A 22371-nucleotide genomic window follows, 5' to 3' on the forward strand; every position below is an offset into this window, starting at 1 on the left:
TTTGTCTTTTGTTAGTCACTTTTCAGAGCACAGAGATTTAGTGAAAACTTAGCAGTATGAAAGTCCTTTCCTTTGTTCCCAATGGAAATTCGCAACAAAAGTAAATCCAAATATTAAAGAATAAGAAAAAAAACACTAACCATTTGAGCCCTCACATAACATTTCGTTATCTGGAATGGGTGTGTCTGTGTGTGTAGGCAGGCTGAGATTCCTGTTTCAGCAGTGGTCTTCAGGTGAACATATTATGACTGTCAAAGCTAAGGACTAGAAGAGAGAAGGTAGACTAAAGAACGAAGAAAGTAGATTGAGCTTTGGGGAGAAATTGTATCTACATTAACTGTGATATTGTTACCTCAAGTCAGCCAGAAATAATTCAGTTATAGCCTCTAATATAAGTGCCTTTGCCTGTGCTGCTGTGTTTTGGATACTTTAGGAGTCAACAAGATTTTGCATCATCATTTCCGAAATTCAATCTTGCATTATGTCTATGATGCAATCATATTTTCTTAGGAATCGAGAAAATGACCTTTTATAGTAGACCCCTCCCATATGGCTGTCTCCCTTGAAGCACTTTGTGTTTGAAAAAGGAAAATAACCTCAATGAGGTCGGACCTGAATTCTTCTAGACCCCAAATGTCGGGGGGCCGGAGGGTTTTTTTAAGGCCGTGTCTGTCGAGTGTCCCTCGTCTGTCCTTTCTTGGCCGCTCTACAGAAAGCTTCTCAGTGGCTTTCTCGATTTTTGTATTGTCAATATTTCTAGTTGCCAGGCTCAGTTGACCCAGGTGGCCCTTTTAAATGGAATTTCCTTGGATGATGTAACCGTCTATTGAATGGGGATCCAGGGGAAGAGTCTGTAACCTGGGAACACTACGCTTTTATTTCATTTCCCTCCCTCCTGCTGACAAGCCCAGAAGGCCCTGGAGGGTAAATTCCTTCTCTTGCGATATTAGCACTGCTGCCAAGGCCCGAACCACGCAGATGAAACTCTTGCCTACCCCAAACCTTCAGTGTCAAAGGTTAAGCGCTTAGTACAGTCCTCTGTACCCAGTAGGTGCTCAATGTGAGAAGTAGCTTGGCCTAGTGGAAAGAGCCCAGGACTGGGAATCAGAAGGACCTGGGTTCTAATCCCAGCTCCACCGCTTGTCTGCTGTGTGACCTTGGGCAAATCTCTGTGCCTCAGTTCCCTCATCTGTAAAGTGGGGATGAAGACTGGGTGTCCAACCTGATTAACTTATATCTACCCCAGCGTTTAGTACAGTGCCTGGCACATAGTAAGCGCTTAAGAAATGCCATAAAGAGAATACATATCACTGGTGGATTGATGACTGATGGAAGAATGAGCCAATGCCAGGAATTGAGCTTCTTTTGTGCAAGTGGGTGAATGGGACTTGTTAAGGCAAGTCCATTTGAGTAAGGAGCAAAATTTGGTTCAATTACAGTTTGAATATTGCCACCAAAGGGAGCAGTTTGAGGTTCTTTTTTTTTTTGTTGTTGGGCTGTGGTACGTTTAGGCCAAACTTGTCTTCTCTGCCACACATTGGATGAAGAGGCTTTACTTACTTGCCTTCCAATAATTCTCATTATAAGCTCCTCGTAGGCAGGGTTCCTGTCCACCAACTCTGTAGTATTGAATTCTCCCAAGCGCTTAGTACAGGGCTCTTCAAACAGTGAGGGCTCAATAAATACCGCTGATCGATTTAGACAGTGGAGGTCATCCACACAGATAACCTAGTCCCTCTCTGCTGGGTCCTTCAGGCTATCGGTTCTCACTTACCTCACCTATATGCTGGGGTTACAAATAAGTTTGGAAAGAGCTTGTTGGAGCTAGATGTCAATAGCAATCGTAATTGTTATAACTTAGAAAAGAAAGCATTTCTCCATTTTGGAAGCCTTGAACCACTTTTCTTTCATTTCCCACTCTTCAATTTCGAGGATTTGTAAGCCCGCTAGACCTTTATTGTTTAAGTCAAAGAGGAAGCAACAGTGTGCAGCAAACCCAAACTGACAAAGAGGTGACGGGAGTGAACCTGGGAGAAAGAGCAGTCAGCCGCTATGGGGTTGGGCAGCTTCAAGGAACCACTTTGTGATTAATAATTGTGGTATTTGTTAAGTGCTTACTCTGTGCCAAGCACTCTACTAGACACTGGGGTAGATTCAAGATAATCAAGTTCCACATTGGCTCACAGTCTAAGTCGAAGGGAGAACAGGTATTGAATCGGCATTTGGCAGATGAGCAGGCACAGAGAAGTGAAGTGACTTGTCCAAGGTCACCCAGCAGACGAGTGGCAGAGTTGGGATTTGAATCCGGGTGCTCTTTCCGCTAGGACACACTGCTTCTCTTTTGTGTTTTGCTATAGGGAAACATAAGTGAGACTAGTCGCATTATGATCGATGGGTCGTTTCTTTGCCTTTGGTTAGTTGAGGCTTTGGCTGATGTCCAAGAGTACAGGCCATTGTAGTGGTGTCTTGAGTTAAAATGGATATGATTGTGTATGTGGCTATAGACTAAACAAAGAACTTCATGTCACCTTCAGCATGTGGGGGAGTGTGTAGATATTTACAAGGTACGGGAACAAAACACCAGTCCACGTCAAAAAAAAAAAAACCAGAATTGTGCACTTTGGGCAATGATTTGTTGATCTTCTGGAATTGGACTGAATGTAACTTCTCTGTAGCATGTTTTTTAAAACGAGTCAAGGGCGTACCATCCGAAATACATTTTTGACTTCTGGGAAGATCCTCAGAGCTCATTTCAGAGCAAAGGGATTCAAGCGGCAGGTACTCTAATATTTACTTACCGGAAGAGATCCCAGGTTCATCCGTTCTCAAAATGAATCACAGTATTAAGTCTGGGGGTTGTTTATCTTTTAGATGGCTGTCCTGTCAGGTGACTTGTCAGCACGTGTGTGTGTGTGTGTGTGTCCTCCTTAAACTTCAACATTTTCAAGTCCTGTTCAACCCTCTCCGTTTTGAGGAAAAGAGAAAACTACATGATGATAAATTGAGCATTAACTATCTTACTGAAATTCAGGACTTGGTAACAGTTATGCTGTTCACCTTGTCATCCTGATTACTTCCACCTGGCTATGAGAAAGTGGTTAGCCAATTTCAATCAATCTTATGGGAATGTCTGTCGTTATGATGTACTCTCCCAAGCGCTTAATACAGTGCTTTGCACATAGTAAGTGCTCCATAAATGTGATTGAATGAAATTATTGAGCACTTACTATATGGAGAGCACTGTACTAAGTGCTTGGGAGAGTACCATGCTACAGAATTAGCAGACCCGTTCCCTGCCCATAATGAGCTTACAGTCCAGAGGGAGAGACAGACATTAATATGAATAAATAAATAATATATAATTATTTACAGATTTGTACGTAAGCGCTGTGGGGTTGCGGGTGGGGCAAATGTCAAATGTATCAAATCAATCAGTGAAATCTATCAGTATCAATTTTGATGGAGAACCTGGATCCAATTTCTATCCTTAGGATATATGCTTGGTTGAGGAGATTGATGCATCTGGAGGGTGAGCACAATGCTCAGCACACAGTAAGTGCATGCTGAGTTGAGGAGATAGATGCATCTGGAGGGTGAGCATAGTGCTCAGCGCACCATAAGTGCTCAATAAATATCATTGATGTTGATAATGAGACTATTCAGACTAATTGTAGGAGGATCCACAGGGCAGTGAAATGTGTTCTTATCCCGAGGAAAAGGAGGACATAGCTTTTAAACTGTGGACTTTTTTTTTAGCTAGTGTGTTGTTGTTTTTCCCAAGCTCCCTTAAAAAGTATCCCAAGGCAACATTGTGTAAATTTAGATCAGCAAAATTTAATTAGTAGAATAATAGCCTGGATTATTTATATAAATAGATACTGTAGCTGAGTGCTTCCTTCCATTGTTACCGTTCTTTCCTTAACAATATAAACTGCTGGTGCTGGCTAATAACAGCCCTTAAAATGGAGTAAATAAAATTTTTTAAAAAGTGCTTTTTGTTAAACACTTACTAGGTGCCAACCACTGCACTAAGCAATGGGGTAGATACAAGATAATCAGGTTCCATGTGGGTCTCACAGTCTAAGTAAGATGGAGCACAGGTATTGAATCCCCATTTTGCAGACCAGGGAGCTGAGGCACAGAGGAGTCAAGTAACTTGCCCAAGGTCACCCAGCAGATACGTAGCCGAGGCAGGATTAGAACCTAGGTCCTCTGACTCCAAGCTCCCCCTAGTTCTACTAGTCCATGTGGCATCTTTCTACTGCAGATGGGAAATTTAAACATTTGCACTTAGAGAAAATAGACATGCTTTGAAAAAACACATTTTTATACTTAAAAACTACACTTCGCGAGGTATATTCTAGAGAGCAAGAGTAAATCTGGTTTTCCTGCTTTTCCTGATGCTGAACTGCTTTTTGAATGAAGAGAAATGAACCTCTTATGGATTAACAAGCTACCAAGCCACATGCTTCTCCTCCTCCTGCTTTTTGTCCTCATTTTGATGGTTTCACTGCTCATTAGTACCTCCCCCAGAGAGTGGGTCATGGAAGAGGAGGGAAGGGGACATTCAAATGATTTGATCTGGCTACGTTGACAATTTTGGTAAAAGCTGGCCATGATAATAGCAACGTGGCTTAGTGAAAAGAGCATGGACCTGGAAATCAGAGAATCAGAGCATCTGGGTTCAAATCCAGGCTCTTCTGCTTTCCTGCAGTGTGACCTCGGGCAAGTCACTTAACTTCTCTGTGCCTCAGTTACCTCATCTGCCAGACAGGGATAAGATATCTTAGACTGGGTCAGGGACTGTCTGATGCAGTTCAATTATATCTACTTCAGTGTTTAGTACAGTGCCTGGCAATAAAGTGCTTAAATACCACAAATACTTTTTATTGTCGTCATTATTATTGTTATTTGAGGTATCTGTTAAGCGCTTACTATGTGCCAGCGACTGTTCTAAGCACCGAGATAGGTACAGGAGAATCAGGTTGTTCACAGTCCTTGTTCCATAGAGAGCTCACAGTCTTAATCCCCATTTTAAAGATGGGGTAACTGAGGGACAGAGATGTGAAGTGAATTGCCCAAGGTCACACTGCAGGAAAGCAGAAGAGCCTGGATTTGAACCCAGATGCTCTGATTCTCTGATTTTCAGGCCCATTCTCTTTTCACTAGCAGGCAAGTGGCAGAGCCGGGATAAGAATCCAGGTCCTCTGACTCCCAGGCTAATGCCCTTTCTCTTTCCCTGCCATCCAGGTTCTGGGATTCGCGGGTCAGTGTCAGAGACCTTGTGGCCTCCTCCCTCCCCTCTTGTCTTCCACAAGCACGGGGGAGAAGAGTGGCCCAGTCAGAGCAGACGGGCTGAGGAACATCGGGCCGGCTGTGCCTGTTTAGATCAAGGATGACCAAGCTCTGCCTGGGCTGGTGAGGAGCCTGAGGACAATTCTCTCCGAGTGAGCTGTGATTCATTAATGTGAAAATTACTGTTTTTCTTCTTCTTCTCGTCTTTGTGATCATGTTTGTTGCAGAATGTGCCTGGTTGTTTCTTTCCCTCTGGATCAGACCTCTACCGACCCTGTGACAAGGCCTCCCCCCGCAACACACACACCCAAACTCCAGCCCACAGTCACTTAACGTCTCTGTGCTTCAGTTTCCTCGTCTGTAAAATGAGGACTGTAAATTCACTGTGGGCAGGGAACACGTCTACCAACTCGTAGTGAGGTGTAATGGATAGGGCATGGGCCTGGGAGTCAGAAGGACCTGGGTTCTAATTCTGCTCCACCGCTTGTCTGCTGCGTGACCTCGGGTGAGTCTCTTCACTCCTCTGTGCCTCAGTTACCTCATCTGTAAAATAGGGATTGTGAGCCCCATGCAGTACCGAGACTATGTCCTTCATAATGCTTAATACAGTGCCTGGCATATAGTAAGTGCTTAACAAATACCATTAATATTATCATTATTATTATTCTCCCAAGCATTTAATACTCTCCCTAGGACTTATTACAGTCTTCTTCACACAGTAAGCATTCAATAAATACTGTTGATCAGTTGATCAGTCAGTGAACCCAATGAGGGACCGGGACTCCGTTAATCCTGATTACCCTGTATCTACTCTACTTAGTATGGTGCTCGACACATAGCAAGCCCTTAAAGCATAATGATCATTATTATCATTGCTATTATTATTAGGTTTATGTGTGATTTGATATCTTTATACATTTCTCCGGTTCTTAGTTCAGAGCTTTGCTCAAAATAAGCTTTTAACAAATGCAGTACTGCGGGAGGACCTTGAGTTGACTTTTTTTAATATTTGCAAAGCGCTTACTATGTGCCAGCCACTCTGGGGTAGATGCAAGCTTAACAGGTTGGACACGGTCCCTGTCCCACATAGGGTTTACGATCTTAATCCCCATTTTACAGATGAAGTAACTGAGGCACACAGAGAAGTTAAGTGATTTGCCCAGGGTCACACAGCAGACAAAAATGGAGGAGGGATTAGAACCCAGGTCCTTCTGACTCCCAGGCCCCGGCTCTATCCACAAGGCAACTCCGCCTCTCTGATGAAAGGGAAAGAAGCTGGAAGCAGGTGAGTCGGAGAAAAGAAGGATGATCTGGTCCAAGGAAGCCAAAAAACTTTCAATTTTGGAGGGGATGTAGAGGGAGAGGTGAAGGAAGAAGCAGTGCTAGTCTGCAATCAGCACGTAGTTCTGGATTCCTGATTTGAGGCTCCAGTTGCTTTGAGAATTTTAGAGCTGCTTATATGTTTCTTTGCTGATTTAATGAGGGTCAAGGCGATTAAATCCAGGTGATTGCATGTGTAGAAAAGTTTTCTTCCCTTTTCCTGATGAGATGAACCCAGATGCTGATGTTTCCTGCTGATTTGCAGTAAGGAAAGAAGGGAATCTTGGGACACTTCTGCCTCTTCACCCACAAGGCACAGAAAAATCAGGAAGGCTGATCGCCAAGGATATGTGAAGAAAAAAAACATTTTGCGTGGTGGTGTTAGTGGTTTTGTAACCTTTGTACGGATCCAATCAGTAGCATTTAACGAGCCCTTTTGCCTCAAGAGCGCAGCGATGTTCTAAGTTCTTGGGAGAGTATGGCAGTAGTAGTAAATGCGATATCTCCCCTCCAGGAACTTTGTCACACACTTGAAGACACACACTTGAATTACAGTTAGGGGGAAATAATAAGAAAAGTTCATAAGTAGAACGGGGGTTAAGGTGGCACAGAAGGGTTGAAGTTGCAGTGTAGGGGCACAAAGTGGGTAGATCAGTGCTTACTTGGGCACGGTCCCCTGGTGTGATTTCACACTAACTTAGCATTCGTGAATTAATGCTGGTATCTATGGTATTTATCGAGCACTTTCTAAGTGCTTCGGAGAGTTTAATGCGGCAAAATTAGCAAGCATAGTATACTACTCTAAAACCACTGGAAAAGGGAGTATTCAGAGTGCTGATGAACATCACAGCATATATTTATTTTGGCCAGAAGCTGACTTGTAGAGATTGATGGTGTGGCGTTTGTTGAGACACTTGCCCCTCAATCAGTCGATCAATGATTTTGATTGAACACTTAGTGTGTTCAGAGCACTGGACTAAGCACTTGGAACTGTACAATACAACAGGGTTGGTGGGTATGATCCCTGCCTACAAGGAGATTATAGTCTACAGGGAGAGATAGACATTAAAATAGATTAGGGTTAGGGTAAATAGTAGACTGCTCACCTAAGACTATTTTCATGAGGATTGTGGGGCAGGGTAAGTGTCAAAATATCAAATTCTTCATTAAGCATTTCCTGTTTAGTCCCCAACCCTCCAAGCTGTACAAACCCAGCTCCATTTAAGCACATATATAATTTATGCCCACCCTCTGTGCTTACATATATTTGTTTCTGTAATGGGACATTTGATCCAGCACTTAGGACAGTGCTTGACACATAGTAAGCGCTAACAAATACCATAATTATTATTGTTATTGTTTATTTTGATTGCCCCAGTTGTACATATTTTTTATTGTCCCCATTCCTACCATTTTCTGTTGGTAGGAAATGGCTCATTTATCTGTATTTTACTTTCTCAAGCGACTAGTAGCAATAATAATTGTGGTATTTAAGTGCTCAATATGTGCTAAGCACTGGGGTAGATAATCAGGTCCCGCTTTGGGCTCATAGATTAAGTGGGAGGGAGACCAGGTGTTGAATCCTGATTTGGAGATGAGGGAACTGAGTCCCTGGGCAAGTCAGATGACTGGCTCCCGATCACCCACAGCAGGAAAGTGGCGGAGCTGGGATTAGAACCCAGATCTTCTGACTCCCAGGCCCGTGCTCTTTCCACTGGGCCGCATTGCTTCTCACTAGTACAATACCCTGTTGTTGTGTGTGTTGAGGGACAATCTGATCCAGCTTAATTACCAATCTTGTTGCCAGAAGAGTTCAGTTGCAGGTAGACTTTTTGAATACCATCACGAAAAACTGGAAGCCTCCATCTACCCGGAATCAGCCCAGAAACTGTTTAACATGCCTCCTACTTGGTAGATGTTTATTCAGTTATTTCGGTCAAACAGTTTTGATTTTGACAGATGAAAGACCACATGCTCTCCAAACCCGTGCTAAACTGCCTGATCACCCGAAATCGGAAAACCGCTGTATGCTGGCCCCGAAATGCCAAGGAACAAGTGCAGAATTATCCTCCCTCCTCGTTTGAAACATTTTGCGGGAAGATTCCGCAGAAGGAGGAAACTTCGGAAGGAAAACTTTAACAGTAACATCACTAGTATGGAAGAATAATAATAATAATGTTGGTATTCGTTAAGCGCTTACTATGTGCAGACCACTGTTCTAAGCGGAAGAAGTACACCTATTATCCAGTTCTCTATGTAACCAGGCCGTCAAGGTGGACAGAGATTTAGGGGGAGTGCTAATTTTCCAGTTGTTGTAATAGCTGCTTCTTAAGCTCTTTACTTGGTATTAAGCCCCGTTCTTCGGATTTAATATCGAACTGAAACTTAAAGGCAGCATCCTTTATATGTATCTGAGGGTATTTGTTAAGCGTTTACTATGCGCCAGGCACCGTACTAAGAGCCGGGGTGGAAACAATCAAATCTGGTTGGTAGGAAATGTTTTGTGTGTTTGTTAACCGGAAGGCAGTCAGCAGCAATCCTTCTTATATTGCCAGTTAGTAGTAGGATTGTGAAAGTAAAACTATCCAGGTTGGGATTAGTGGTGCGGCTGTAACAATAACTAAGCATTCATAATTCACCAGAAGCTTAAAAAAGCCCAGCTAAGATGGAATGTCTGTAGAATAATGAGGCCTTTAGATTTCAGGGGTCTCCTTGCAGTTTTATCTGTGGCTGGCCTGGAGCTGTGACAAAGCTGTTGAGTCAAAAACCAGATGTCTCTGAACCTGTAAAAGAGATACTAAGCTTCCTTAGGCTTGGGTTGGGCTCTATCTTCCTCCTATTTCTCTTGAATTGTAATCTCCCAAGTAATTAGTTTAGTGCCCTGCACATAATAAGCACTCCATAAATGCACATTTTACCATGAGAGAGAAGTTTGGCCTAGTGCCCATGACCAGCAGATGTCCCTTCAAGTTTTTCTCTTCGTCTCAAGGATCGGTGTAGGAAAGCACTTCTCACCTGAAACAGGCTGGTGGTTTTTTTTTTTTTTTTAAGAGGTTGAGCCCCGGGGAAATTTCTAATACCTTGAATTTATAGGTTCTTTGATTTTTTTTTCCCAACTTGTTTTCAATTTAGTTATCTCACTTCATTCTTCCAACCTCCCTTTGGGAGAGGGAGGGGCAGGTATTATCCTTGTTTTACAGATGAGAAACCTGAGGCTAAGAGCAGTTGTATCTTGTCCAAGGCCACTCATTTGACCAGTGGCAGAGGTGGGGCTAAAACTCAGGTCTCCTGACTACCAGACCCGTGATTTTTCCAGTAGAGCTTGCCATTATCATGTTATATCTGCACATAATAACTTGGTTCATCTTATGACAGATTTGTGGCCGGGGGAAGGGCATTTTACAAAGAGAATTTGTCATCAAAGCTGTAAGTGAAATGAGTCCAAATGAAAGAGGCAACTAAGCTTTTCTCTCTACCTTTGTTTTTTGTTTGAGATGGAACAAAGTTAGCAGGTGTCCTATATCTGAATCCGCAAATCGATCAATGATATTTATTCGTATAGTACTCTGCACAAAGTAAACACTGGATAAATATCATTGAGTGAGTGCTTACTGTGTTAAGAGCACAGTACTAAGAGCTTGGGAGAGTTGTAACAAGAGTCGGTAGATGGGTTTCCTGCCCACAACAAGCTTTTAATCTAAATGGAGGGACGGATATTAATATCAGTGAGTTATGGATATGTACATAAGTGCTATGGGGCTGTGGGTGGGGTGAATACCAAGTGCCCAAAGGGTAAATATTTAAGTGCAGGTAGCTGACCCCCCCCCCCCTTTTTGGGTTGGGTGTTTCTAATCTACTGTAAAGACAGTAGAGTTCTTCATCTGAGAGTCTTGGATGATTTCCATGTATTCCATGGAAAAGGAAAGGAAACCGAGGCCGAAACCGAGGCCGTCTTAATGAGCAAGAAAAGCCGAGCGTGTCACCTTGAAGACGGAGGTCTGGTCTGGAGAAGGAACCGGATGTGAAAAGTCATTTGTGTGCAAAGGTCACCTAGAATGAAGAGCAGATAAAATGATACTGGGGAAAGCTGTTGCATATTCACGGGAAAGAGTGGTGGAACAGGGAGCATCTTACTGCTGCTTTGAGGTACCGTCTGACTCCCTTATTCTCCTTGAATTTGGAAGTACTGTCATTTCTGCTTTACGTGTCTTTTTGATTCAAGACTTGGGCGTAACACCGCACCAGTCTACCATGGGTAAAAGATGATCCACAAGTTAGAGGATGTGGGTTCTAATCCTGTCTCCTTGGACAAGTCTCTTCACTTCTCTGTGCTTCAGTTACCTCATCTGTAAAATGGAGATTAAGACCGCCCCTCTCCCTCCACCCCTCCCTGAGGGGACAACCTGATTACTTTGTATTTACCCCAGCGCTTGGAACAGTGCTTGGTACATAGTAAGCGCTTAACAAATACCATTATTATTATTATTATTGGCACCAGTAGATTCAGTATAGGAAGAAACATCACATGTTGTGGGTCACGGCATGATGCTGCTTTGCTGCTCAGCTTCTGCCTCAGCCTTCTTGTCCTGTGCTTTTGAAACTTTTCAGTAGACAGCAAAATGCTCTGAGCAGCAGAAGTGTACAACTTTGAACACTGTGCTGGTGGTGGACATAATATGAGAATTTGTATCCAAAAATGTCAATTAGGGTGGCTTCTTCTGACTACCAACTTTTCAATTTCCAGTGAATCGATGGTTACGATGATGCAAATTTCCCCATAAAATGAGCTTCTTTAAGAAGTATATTGGCTTCGAGGAACGATCGCCGGCCTGGGACTTGGAGGACTTGGGTACTAATTCCTACTGGGATTAGCACACTTCTCTACTGTGTGTCCTAGGGAAAGTCACTTAACTTCTCTGTGCCTCAGTTACCTCACCTGAAAAATGGAGTTTTTTGAGACTTTATGAGCCTATGTGGGACAGGGATTGTGTCCAGTCTCATATGCTTATGTTTACCCCAGTGCTTAGTACAGTGCTTGGCACATGGTAAACACTTAACAAAACCATTATTATTATTCTTTCCTGGAACAAAGTAAGTGCATATCAAATACCATTTAAAAAAATACAGCTACCATGTTAAAGTAGAAATGAGCATATACTTCAGTCCCATAATTGGGGTGTTTTCTCCCAGTGTATTCATCTTATTCTCCCCACCTTCAAAGCCTTATTGAAGACACATCTTTTCCAAGAGGCCTTCCCTGACTAAGCCCTCATTTCCTCTCTTCCCACTCCCTTCTTCATCGCCCTGACTTGCTCCCTTCATTCACCACCCACCCTCAGCCCCACAGCACTTATGTACATATCCTTAATTTATTTACTTCTATAAATGTCTGTTTCCCCTCTAGACTGTAAGCTCATTGTGGGCAAGGAATGTGTCTGATGTTGTCATACTCTCCCAGGTGTTTAGTATAGTGCTCAAGCAAGTGCTCAATAGATATGATGGATATTACCGTATGGGGCATCTATCCTGGGTGCGGCAAATTCCATTCCATAACTGGCCATAAATGATTTTTTACTCTGGTTTCAATGTTTCAATATTTTAATTTTGCTTAGTCTCAGAGCGGAGGGACATCAAAACAAAGGAAAATTGGACAGCAGATCCTTTATAGAAGAGCAATCTGTGCAGTTGAAGGGTGACTTTTGCCTCACCCTGCATCTATTTTTCCACCTTTGGTGTTTGAAAAAGTCCCTCCTACCCGCCAAAGAACAAGCTGCCACTCACACCCAGTTGTGGCGTGCAGAAATCTTGAGTTGCAATTGAGATTTCATCTGGCCACCCTCAGGCAGGGGATGGTGGTGTGGGGTGGGTGTGTCCCGGATGATGGGTGGTCCTCGTTTCTCACCCTTCCCCTTCTCTCCACAACTGTCTGTCTTAGTCTGGGCCAAGCGCCCAGATTTCTGGCCCCAGGGGACGAAGCCAAGATGGGTGGGCAATGAAAAGGCCCTGCTGAAAGAAAGGAAGCTCTCCCCCTCCTGGGGCAAGAGGGCTTATTGGGCGATTCGTTAGAGTGAAGTTTGGGGGCAAAACTGGGTGGTCATTATCCATAAAACCCAACAAATATCCTGACTCATGCCTCTAAAAATCCACCCGATTAAAGCCTCAAATGCCACAGCCCAGGTCTACGGGCTGGTTCCTTGACCTCTCATAAATAATATTACCTGTCGTGAGGATTTCTTTTAGGGTTCCTCCCCAGCCCTGAGCATTGATAGCCTATAAGTATGTGGTGTGGGGGAGGGGTGGACTAGGCTTCTATGGTATGAAGCCAAGGTTTTAACCTGTCACAATAAGTTGTCAGGAGTTTCTAATGCTTAGTGTGAAAAATAGACTGTGCTGTGCCCTTCAGGTGTTTAGACAGGTTGGCAGCATTTACCAACCTTTGGCAATGCTCTGTGTGTGTGTGTGTGTTTCAAGTCATGGATATGTCGACAATGAGTTAGCTCCATCTGTCATGCCAAGAAAGGAGGAGGAGGAGGAGGGAGCTCCCTCCCAATAGGAGCGTCACCAAATTCTCAGGAGGTGGTGCTCCAGATTTTTTTTTTCCCTTTCGCTCTTAGCAGATTCAAATTTAGCACCAGGAGTGAAGCGGCTTCTTTGTCTTGTGGCTGTCTGGGGGATGTGCGTAAAAATGTCGCCTTGACTTGGGGTGGGGTCGGGGGGGAGAACAACCAACTGGGAGCCCTGGGTGAAACTGAGAAGATGGAGCAGTTGGGGAAGCCGTGTCCTGGCTTCACCAGAACTCGGATTCCCAGACCCCAGATGGTGTTGCGGCCAGTTGAATATCGCAGTCGCTTGCCCGGGTCTAGAACGTTCAGGTACTAAGGGTTTGTGTTCCGAGTTGCGGGGCTAACGAAGGGGGCGGGGGTCAGTCCGGGGAGAGAAAGGAAGAGGAGAAATTTTATCGGGGGGCGGAGGGTAGGTAGCAGAAAGGAAGAATACTTCCTGTTAAGCCAGAGGACTGAGAGGAGAAAGGAGGTGCAATGGAAGGAAGGACAAACTTGCAAGCGAATAATGGTAGAAAAATGTAATATTGAAGGTCTTCACGTTAATCAGTGAAAAGACCTTGGGAGAGTACTGTAGAATTATATTGGTAGATCTAACCTGTGGAATTTTGTGATTCCTTCTTCTTTAACGTCTTCATGGGTATCTTTCTCCGTCCTCTAAATACCATAATAAATAGTATTACTACTATTTTTATCCTGGATTCATTTCATGCTTGGTCTGGACGGCATCAGGTTGCCTGAATTGTTTTAGCTTCACTCCTCTCTCCAATTCCGTATTTGCTATTGATTTCTAAGTCACTTTTCTAGCAGTTGTCGATAATGGTATCTATTCTGGAGGAGACACTGATGTACTTTACCACAAGAATATGCAGCAAACAAACAAAATGAGAAAGTGTGTACGAAGAGTATTAGTTCAATTTATTTTTAGTATCTATCAGATTGCAAATTGAGTTGGAGGAAAATAGCTCCTTATATATAAAACCAGTCACATTTGTTTACCTTTTTAATAGATCAGAATTGCATATATTTTCTTCGCCTTTTTAATGCAACAAGTGAAAGTATTAAAACACTGCAGTTAACTACTTTAAACAATCATCTCCTATTTTTAATATACCCCTTTTATAGAAACTGCCTGAAAAACAAAAATTTTATCTGTGACTGTTCACTGAAATCCTAGTTGTTGGATTATTTGAGGATGATTCGATGATTTGAGAAGCAGTGTGGCCTAATGGATAGAGCACACACCAGGGAGTAGGAAGGACCTGGGTTCTATTCCTGCCTCTGCCACTTTTCTGCTGTGCAACCTTGGGCAAGTCACTTAACTTATTTGTGCCTCAGTTACCTCATCTGTAAAATGTGGATGAAGACTATGAGCCCCATATGAGACATGGACTGCGTCCAACTTGATTAACTTATATCTAGCCCAGTACTTAAAACAGTGCCTGGCACATAGTAAGCGTTTAACAAATACCATAAAAAAAGATAGGAAGAGACCACTGAAGGTTTAATAAATGCCTACTGAAGAATTAAACCACTTAACCTTTGTCTCAAAAGGCGCTCGTTGCCATTTCTCTAATTACTCTTGAGAGAAGGTGAGGGCTGGTTCCTTTTCTCCCCCCAATAAGGTCAGTTATTCCTCACTTCCAAAATAAGTCTGTCAGTATATCTGCATGTCAAAAGACAATGTGTTGGTCCTCTGAAAACTGGGGAATGCAACAGAGCAGGCTCTCAAGCTCCAGAACTTGCTTAGTGGCATTCCTCAAAATGGCAGCAGTACTTAAAGGACCAGTTCAGTATCATAATCAGTTGCCAAGGTTGGTGTTCTGGTTAGAATGAGTCCCCTTAGAAAGTTCCCAATCCGAAGAGGCCACTCTTCCGTGGGTGTGCTGCCTCATGTTTTACCAACACGGACTGCCCAGTTTCTGGTTGTTATCCTGTTCTCTCTTGACCGTAAACTCGTCATGGGCAGGGAATGTATCTCCCAACTCTGTTGTCTTGTGCTCTGCACACAGCCAGCCCTCAATAAACACCACTGATTGTAAGAGGAGGAGGATGGATATCCCATCCCGTAGCGATGTCAAGCTGTACCTAGAAGAGTTGGCAAAATTCAAGCAAGGATTGCGATTCTATTTCCCAGTTTTCCCCTGTGTGTAAATCTCTTAAGCAGTTTGATCCGCTGTTAACCTGCCAGGGTCCTTGTTCATTATGTTGGTCATTTGAGTCAAATATGTCTCCCTGGAATTTGCTACAACTGCTCAATCTGGAATTTTTTTCCCGGAAGCCCGTACTCACCCATTTTGCAAGAGTTTTGTGTGCACACAGTAGCACACACACACACACAGCTGTCAGTAGTCAAAGATGATGTGGCAGTGGGTGGGATTCTATTAAAACAATTGGATACGCCTGGACCCTGAATAGTTAATTGGAAGAACTCCTGTTGCTAAGTTTGTATTTTGTGCCTCATTGCCATGATAGGTTTCGTCTGTATGAATTTTTCCAGCCTGCACGTGTACCCAAGGGTTTTACATCACGATCGTTTCAAATTCCACAATGTGTTTTTAATCATTTAGCCAAGAAGGAATGTAGCCTAGTGCAGTGAGATGTTCGTTTTAATCCATGGGGCATGAACTTGCCTAGCATTTCCTTCTCTCTCTCTCACTCACTCACACACACACACACACACAGAGCACACATCTGGGAGTCAGAAGGACCTGTGTTCTAATCCTGGCTTTGTGTGTGTGTGTGTGTGTGTAGTTACACATTTACATGTATAATATAAAGAAACTCTGATCATCAGGGTTTTACTATCAAGCTACTCTGTAAAACTGTGATTGAGAGGACTGCTGAACCTTCTTAACTGTTCCCTGCTTTTGTATATCTGGCCCCCACACCCACCCTTTTATTTTAAAAAAAGCATCCAACAGGATCTGTGAGACAATAAAAATTCTTCCTGTTTGCTTTATGTGCCAGTACGGCAAAAATACACCCAGGTGGGAAAATAAATTTTCTGGAATCCTCACTTCTGTTTTGCACTTCCCTCCCCTCTGAACCTTTACATAGAATAGCTAATGAGCTTTGATTTGGACACTAGGTAGGGGCTAAAATGTTGGATCACGGCAATAATAACTGTGGTATTGAAACGCTCTTCTTTGAACCAATGCCTTATCGTGGCAGGAGAGATTGTGTACACCACTGAAGGTAAGGGCTATGCGCCTGAGAGAGATTCTCTCTCCTGGGTTACCCAGAATGGGAAGGTCCAAGCTGAATTGTGAGACAAAGTTGATTTACCTGCGCTAGGCAGCAGCGACATGGGAAAACGTCAAAGGTGGATGATCGAGTGACCAAATTTTAAATAGGCAATAGCAGAGACTTAAGTTTTTACTGCATGGAAGAAGGCAATGGTCATCCACCTCTGTATTTTTTTTTTTAACCAAGAAAACTCTATGGAAAACCATAGAGTTGCTATGAATTGGAAATGACAGCATTTAAAGAAGAAGATTGAAATGCTTACTTTGTGCCAAGCATTGAATTAAACGCTGGGCTAGATACAAGATAATCCGGTTGGACACAGTTCCTGTCCACGAGACACATAGTCTAAAGGGGAAGGAGAAAATGTATTCTTTTTTCCATTTCAGTGATGAGGAAACTTGGGCTCAGGGAAATTAATCAATCAGTCAATGAATGGTATTTAGGTCTCCCCTGAGTCAGCCCTCGTTTCCCCTGCTACCTCTCCCTATCTGTGTTCCCCTTGCGCTCGGATTTGTACCCTTTATTCACCCCACCCTCGGTCCCACAGAATTTATGTACATAGTCATAATTTATTTTAATGTCTGTCTCCCCCCTGTAGACTGTAAACTCCTTATAGTTCAGGAATGTGTCTACCTACTCTTTTATTTTTGTACTTTCCAAGTGCTTAGTGCACACAGTAACCGATCAATAAATGTTGTTGATTTTTGAGCTTTACTCTGTGCTGAGCACTTGACTAAGGATTTGGGAGAGTACATTAGAGTTATGAGACATAATCCCAGCCCACAAGGAGTTTACAGTCTAGAGGGAGTCAGTGAAATAAATTAGAGATGAGGGAAATGACAGGATAAGTGTACTTAAGTTTTTTGAGTTTGAGCGTGGCAGTGTGGAACGATGGATAGAGCATGGGTTTGGGAGTCAGAAGGTCATGGGTTCTAATCTCAGCTCTGCTACTTGTCTGCTGATTGGCCTTGGGCATGTCCCTCAACTTCTCTGTGCCTCAGTTCCTTCATCTGTAAAATGGGGTTTCAGACTGTGAGCCTCATGCGGGACAGGAACTCTCACCGTATTTGCTTGTATGCACCCCAGTGCTCAGTACAGTACCTGGAAGGATAGTATGTGCTTAACAGATGCCATTGTTATAAGGTGATGTAAAGATCCAAGTGCATAGGAGATGCAGAAGGAAGAGCGAGTAGGGGAAATGAGTGCTTTTTTGAGGAAGGCCTCTTGGTGGGGATGGGATTTCAGGATAGCTTTTAAGGAGTGGGGAGCGGTGGACTGTTGGATAAGAAAGGTGAAAGAGTTCCAGATCAGAGAGAGAATGCGGACAAGGGAACTGATTTGTATCTACCCCAGGGCCTAGAACAGGGCTTGACCCCTAATAAGTGTCTAACAAGCACTACAAGTTTTATTACTTTGTTTAAGCTCTAAAAACATTACACAGATCCCTGAGTTTGGGAAACAAAATCTGTACACCCATCTGACCAGATCGTTCACAGATGCTGAAGCCAATGGGAAACGGGAGTATCTGAACAGGGAAGTTGCCTGGAGGTTTAGCATCCTCATTCTGCAGAATCAGAAACTGAGGTGCAGGGCTAAGGGTTATTTAATCCACAAATAACGTTAAATCATCTGAGGTATGAAATGTCTATGGCTTAGTCATTGACAAGCTACTCACTAGCTAGGCCAGAGGTTAAAGAAGCCAATGTACTGTGAAACCCAAACCCCTGCTCTAATTCTAAAACTCGGCAGCATGCCTCTTAACCAGTGTTTTCAACTACTGAAATGGTTGAGTTCAAGTTTTGGGAAACACTGATGATGTTGGAAGCGCTGCTAGATTGTAAATTCCTTGAGGGCAGGGATCATGTCTACTACTTTGTCCTTTCCTTTGTACTTGTGTTCTGCATAGGGTAAAAACTTAATAAATACTATTGATTGGCTGTATTTCCTGACAGCTGGAGTTTAGGAACTGAGCGTTAGTTATGTATATAGACAGAAAATATAGTGAGGCAACTTGAGAGAATTTGGAACTTTATTGTTTCAAATTTCTGCTCTAACCGGTAGTCGATTCCGCATCTTCCCCTTACCCACTCAAATTCTACCCTGAGCCAAGTTGAATGGCAGGTTGTTGAGTGGAAGTTGAAAGTTCTGATCATCACATCCAGAAAATCAGGAACTATATCCCCTGTATCCACCTTGGTTTTTCTCCCATTTCAGTGGCTTTGGGCAGATGGGCCAAGGGGAAAGGGCCCATCTCCTTTACATCCAACAGACCATAACTCTCCCCACCCTCATTTTCTTGTCCATATGCCGTTGAGTCGTCTCTGGCCCATAGCAACTCCATGGACCCATCTCTCCCAGAACACCCCACTCTCCACCTGCAATCATTCTGCTAGTGAATCCACAGAGTTTTCTTGGTAACAATACGGACGTAGTTTACCCTGCCTTCTTCCGTGCAGTAAACCTGAGTTGCAGCGCTTAACTCTCTCCCATGGCACCGCTGCCCAGCACAGGTGAATTTTGACTTGTATCAGATTGCCTTCCACATGCTAGCCACTGCCCAAGCTAGGAATGGAATGTGTAGGCCTCTGCTTGCCTCTCCCTCATGTAGCCGAGAATCGTAGAGTACTGGAACCTCTCCAGGTGCGAGCCTGAGGGTGGTCTCCACCTTCATAGCCTTAGTGAAATCACATCTCCACTAAGAAGCCTTCCCCGACTAAGCCCTCATTTTCCCTACTCCCTCTTCATTCTGCATTGCCCTTTTACTTGGCTTCGTACCCTTTATTCACCCCATCCTCAGCCTCGCAGCACTTTACTTACATATCTGTAATCTAATTGGTCTTTCTCCCCCTCTAGACTGTAAGCTCTTTGTGGACAGGGAACATATCTACCAACTGTGTTATTGTACTCTCCCAAGAGCTCAGTACAATGCTTTGCACCCAGTAAATGCTCAGTAATCATGTCACTGACTGACCGATCTCTTTTGCAGGTGATTTCACAGAAAATGCCTCCAAAACCTGGATGTAGGAGAATTGATTCAAAGCCTGACTTTCATAATGACACACCGGGCTCTTTTTTTGTTGGTTTTTCCACTCAGTCACTGAATGATCTTTGACGAGTGCTTATGCTGCAACAGAGCACTGTACTAAGCACTTTACAATATTATAAAGTAGACATGGCCCCTGCCTTCATGGAGCTTACGATCTAAAGGGTGGTCAGACGTTAAATTACAGCTAAGGGAGGTAGCAAAATATAAGGATATGGACATAACTGTTTAAGGGATGTGAGGGGTGGGGAGTAGGTACAGTTTTACTGTGAACTGAGAGTTAAGGTTTCCAGTTGACTATTCCTAAGGTTAAAAAAAAAATCAGCTCTTCATCTAATAGCTTTCTCAAGCTGTCTACAGATCATGGCCTTCCTACTGTGTTCATCTAGCCTGTGGGTCACCCTGTTCCGAGGAATGTGATTCCATATTCCAATGGATGCTATCCTCTCTGCTCTCTATCCCTGCCTCCCCAAGACTTCCTCCTCCTAATGGACGTCTTTTGAAGTCAGTGGAAGTACTTTATGCCAAGGGGCAATCCGCATCAGGAGAATAGAGCGATTGTAAAGAATGCCGAAGCACTGAATTGTGGTAGAGAGGGAGGAGGGGTGAACTTTTCACTAAGATTGGAAGAAGGAAAGTTCCTTCTCAGGTGGAAGGAAGATTTTCATTGCTCTCCTCTAGTACTGGTGGTTATTCCGAGTTGTTTTCAAAGAGCTGAGTAAATGCAATCAACTCCTTTGGAGATTCCACACATTACTTGGATTTTTTATTTTTTTTGCCTTATTGTTAATGAGGAACCCAGAGGAGCAGAAGCCCTACAAATGATTTGACTAGAATTTTTCAGCCTCTGTATCTCCAGGTCGATCCAATCCCCACCAGGCAACAGTCGGCAGCTTTCAATTAGGAATTTCTCCTGCCGCCGTCTTGAAGCAAACTGGAAAGGAGAATGAAATCCCAGAGTCTGGGGTGGAGATAAACTGTGGCCACCCTTGGCAAAGTTCTGACTCGAAACGTCTCCCCGGGACGAAGGGTAAATCACGGTGAAGCATGGTGGCATTACGGAGCTGAAACTGGTTTTAAAATACCCAGTAGGTGGACTGGGTGTGTCAGGTTTTGGAGAATACATTGACCTACTTGGGAGGAATGTGGAGAGAGCGTATTCCCACTCTAAAGCCAGATGAGAAAAAGAATAGGTAATGAAGGCCAAAGGGAAAATAGGAGAATTAGTTGGGATTCTCTCTTGTGTAGATTATGGGGTAACCCTCCATGTTCAAAGATGACAGTCCTCCTGGAGACTGCTATTTGGGCGTGTTAGGCAGTAGAGGCTTAAGTTGTGCAGGCTAAAATCGTACTAAAAGCCTTAATGTACTTTTTCAAGGATTAGTGTTGCCTTTTGTTTAAGCTCCTCTGGATTTAACTCAGGTTAATAAGTCAACCTAAGATTTGGAAAAAAGAGAAGAATTTTCAACTGCCAGTTTCAACAGTGAAATGGGGACAACCCTGAATCTTTGTCGGCCTCTTGTCCTAGTTTTCTCTTCACCGTGGCCAGGAAGGATTATTTTCCCAGGCCCACTGTCCACCTGTCCGAGAAAAGAAGTGATTGGACTAAGAGAAAGAAGATTCTTGAGATCCTGCTTGTGGTAATCCCAGGGTAGGCCCATATGCCGAATAAATATCCTGGAAATTAAATCTTTCTGAGTTTGTCCTGGGTAGTGGTGCCCCTCTGACTTGCTAAGCATTGACTTTTACTTGGACAATAAAAGTCACACGATAAGTCACACTGATGTGATTCTATGTAGCACAGGATGGCCTTGGAATAAGCGGGCTTTTCTTTTTGATTTCATTTCTGTCCTTCCCAGCTGTGTCCTTCTCTTCCTCTAAAAATGCACTCCGAGAGGCCGTTGTTTTCCTTTCATCACTCTGGTAGTCAAAACTGCGTGATGTTTAGCTTTAATTTCGGCTCAGTCAGATCAGTTATCAAATAGTTCTGAAAACAACCAGATGCTTCTCAAAAATGGATGACAAAGTTAGGTAAGGAACAGTAAATTATAGACAGTGTATTTAGGACTATTGGTCTACACTGACTTCTTCAGCCACACATTGTGGCCTTAAGGTGAATTTCATCGATACCGGCATTTTCTCTGAGCAAGAAGCTCCGTAATCTAGCTAGCTCTATAAACTAGTAATATTAGTTCCAGCAAGGAGTCATAAGGTGAGTTTACGGAAATAAAAAGAAATAAACCCTATATGCCAAAGATACATGGCAACCAGACTGTACGCAGCCCTGTCCCATGCAGGGCTCCCGGGCTAAGAGGAAGGGAGAGAACCTGACTTATTCCTATTTTACAGTGGAGGAAACCGAGATAGAGACTGGTCAAGTGAAGTTTTCTAGCTCACACAGCAGGTCACTGGCAGAGGATGTGACCAGAACTTGTCTTCTGACACTCCATCCCGTGGACTTTTTACTAGTCCCGCAGGCGATCCAGTGACATTTTTTTCTGGCAAAGAAGGCAGCCTTCTAATTTACTGAGAGGTGCTCTCCCCTTGAAGCTTCCTGTCTCTGAAACAGGCAAGAGATTGTCTGGCCAGGATCCTAAAATTAAAGTCGGTGAGGGCCTGGGTGTTCAGGTCTGATTGTTTTAGGAGAGTTCATGGGTTGAATTTTTTTGCTTAATTCGTTAAAAATATCTATTCATATGGCAGCCTGAGGGCTTTGCGATCACAACTCAATTTAAGCCTCAAAATGTTACTGAATGATGTGTGAAAGTGATTACTTATTAGAAGAGCAATAATGAAAGAGGTTATAATAATGATATTTAAGGATATTTAATGGGCCAAGCACAATGCTACTGAGTTCAAATACAGTCTCTGTCCCACGCAGGGCTCAGAGTCGGAGAGGAGAAC

The 22371-nt window shown here is 43.4% G+C and overlaps 1 protein-coding gene across 4 annotated transcripts in view; it reads left to right on the plus strand.

The window, feature by feature from the left end:
* ARHGAP40 (Rho GTPase activating protein 40) overlaps positions 1 to 22371 on the plus strand; it is a 90351-nt gene that overhangs the window by 14172 nt on the left and 53808 nt on the right. For 2 of the 4 annotated variants that reach the window (XM_029071007.2, XM_029071008.2), the window contains exon 1: positions 13320 to 13487. The exons of the other annotated variants lie outside the window; for them this stretch is intronic. In XM_029071007.2, the coding sequence (XP_028926840.1) occupies positions 13372 to 13487 (116 nt within the window). In that variant the 5' untranslated portion in view covers positions 13320 to 13371. Of the gene's footprint in view, positions 1 to 13319; positions 13488 to 22371 lie in introns of those variants that run through there. 4 annotated transcript variants of the gene reach the window in all.

This window comes from Ornithorhynchus anatinus, chromosome 8 (assembly GCF_004115215.2).
Source record: "Ornithorhynchus anatinus isolate Pmale09 chromosome 8, mOrnAna1.pri.v4, whole genome shotgun sequence".
Classification (NCBI taxonomy): domain Eukaryota; kingdom Metazoa; phylum Chordata; class Mammalia; order Monotremata; family Ornithorhynchidae; genus Ornithorhynchus; species Ornithorhynchus anatinus.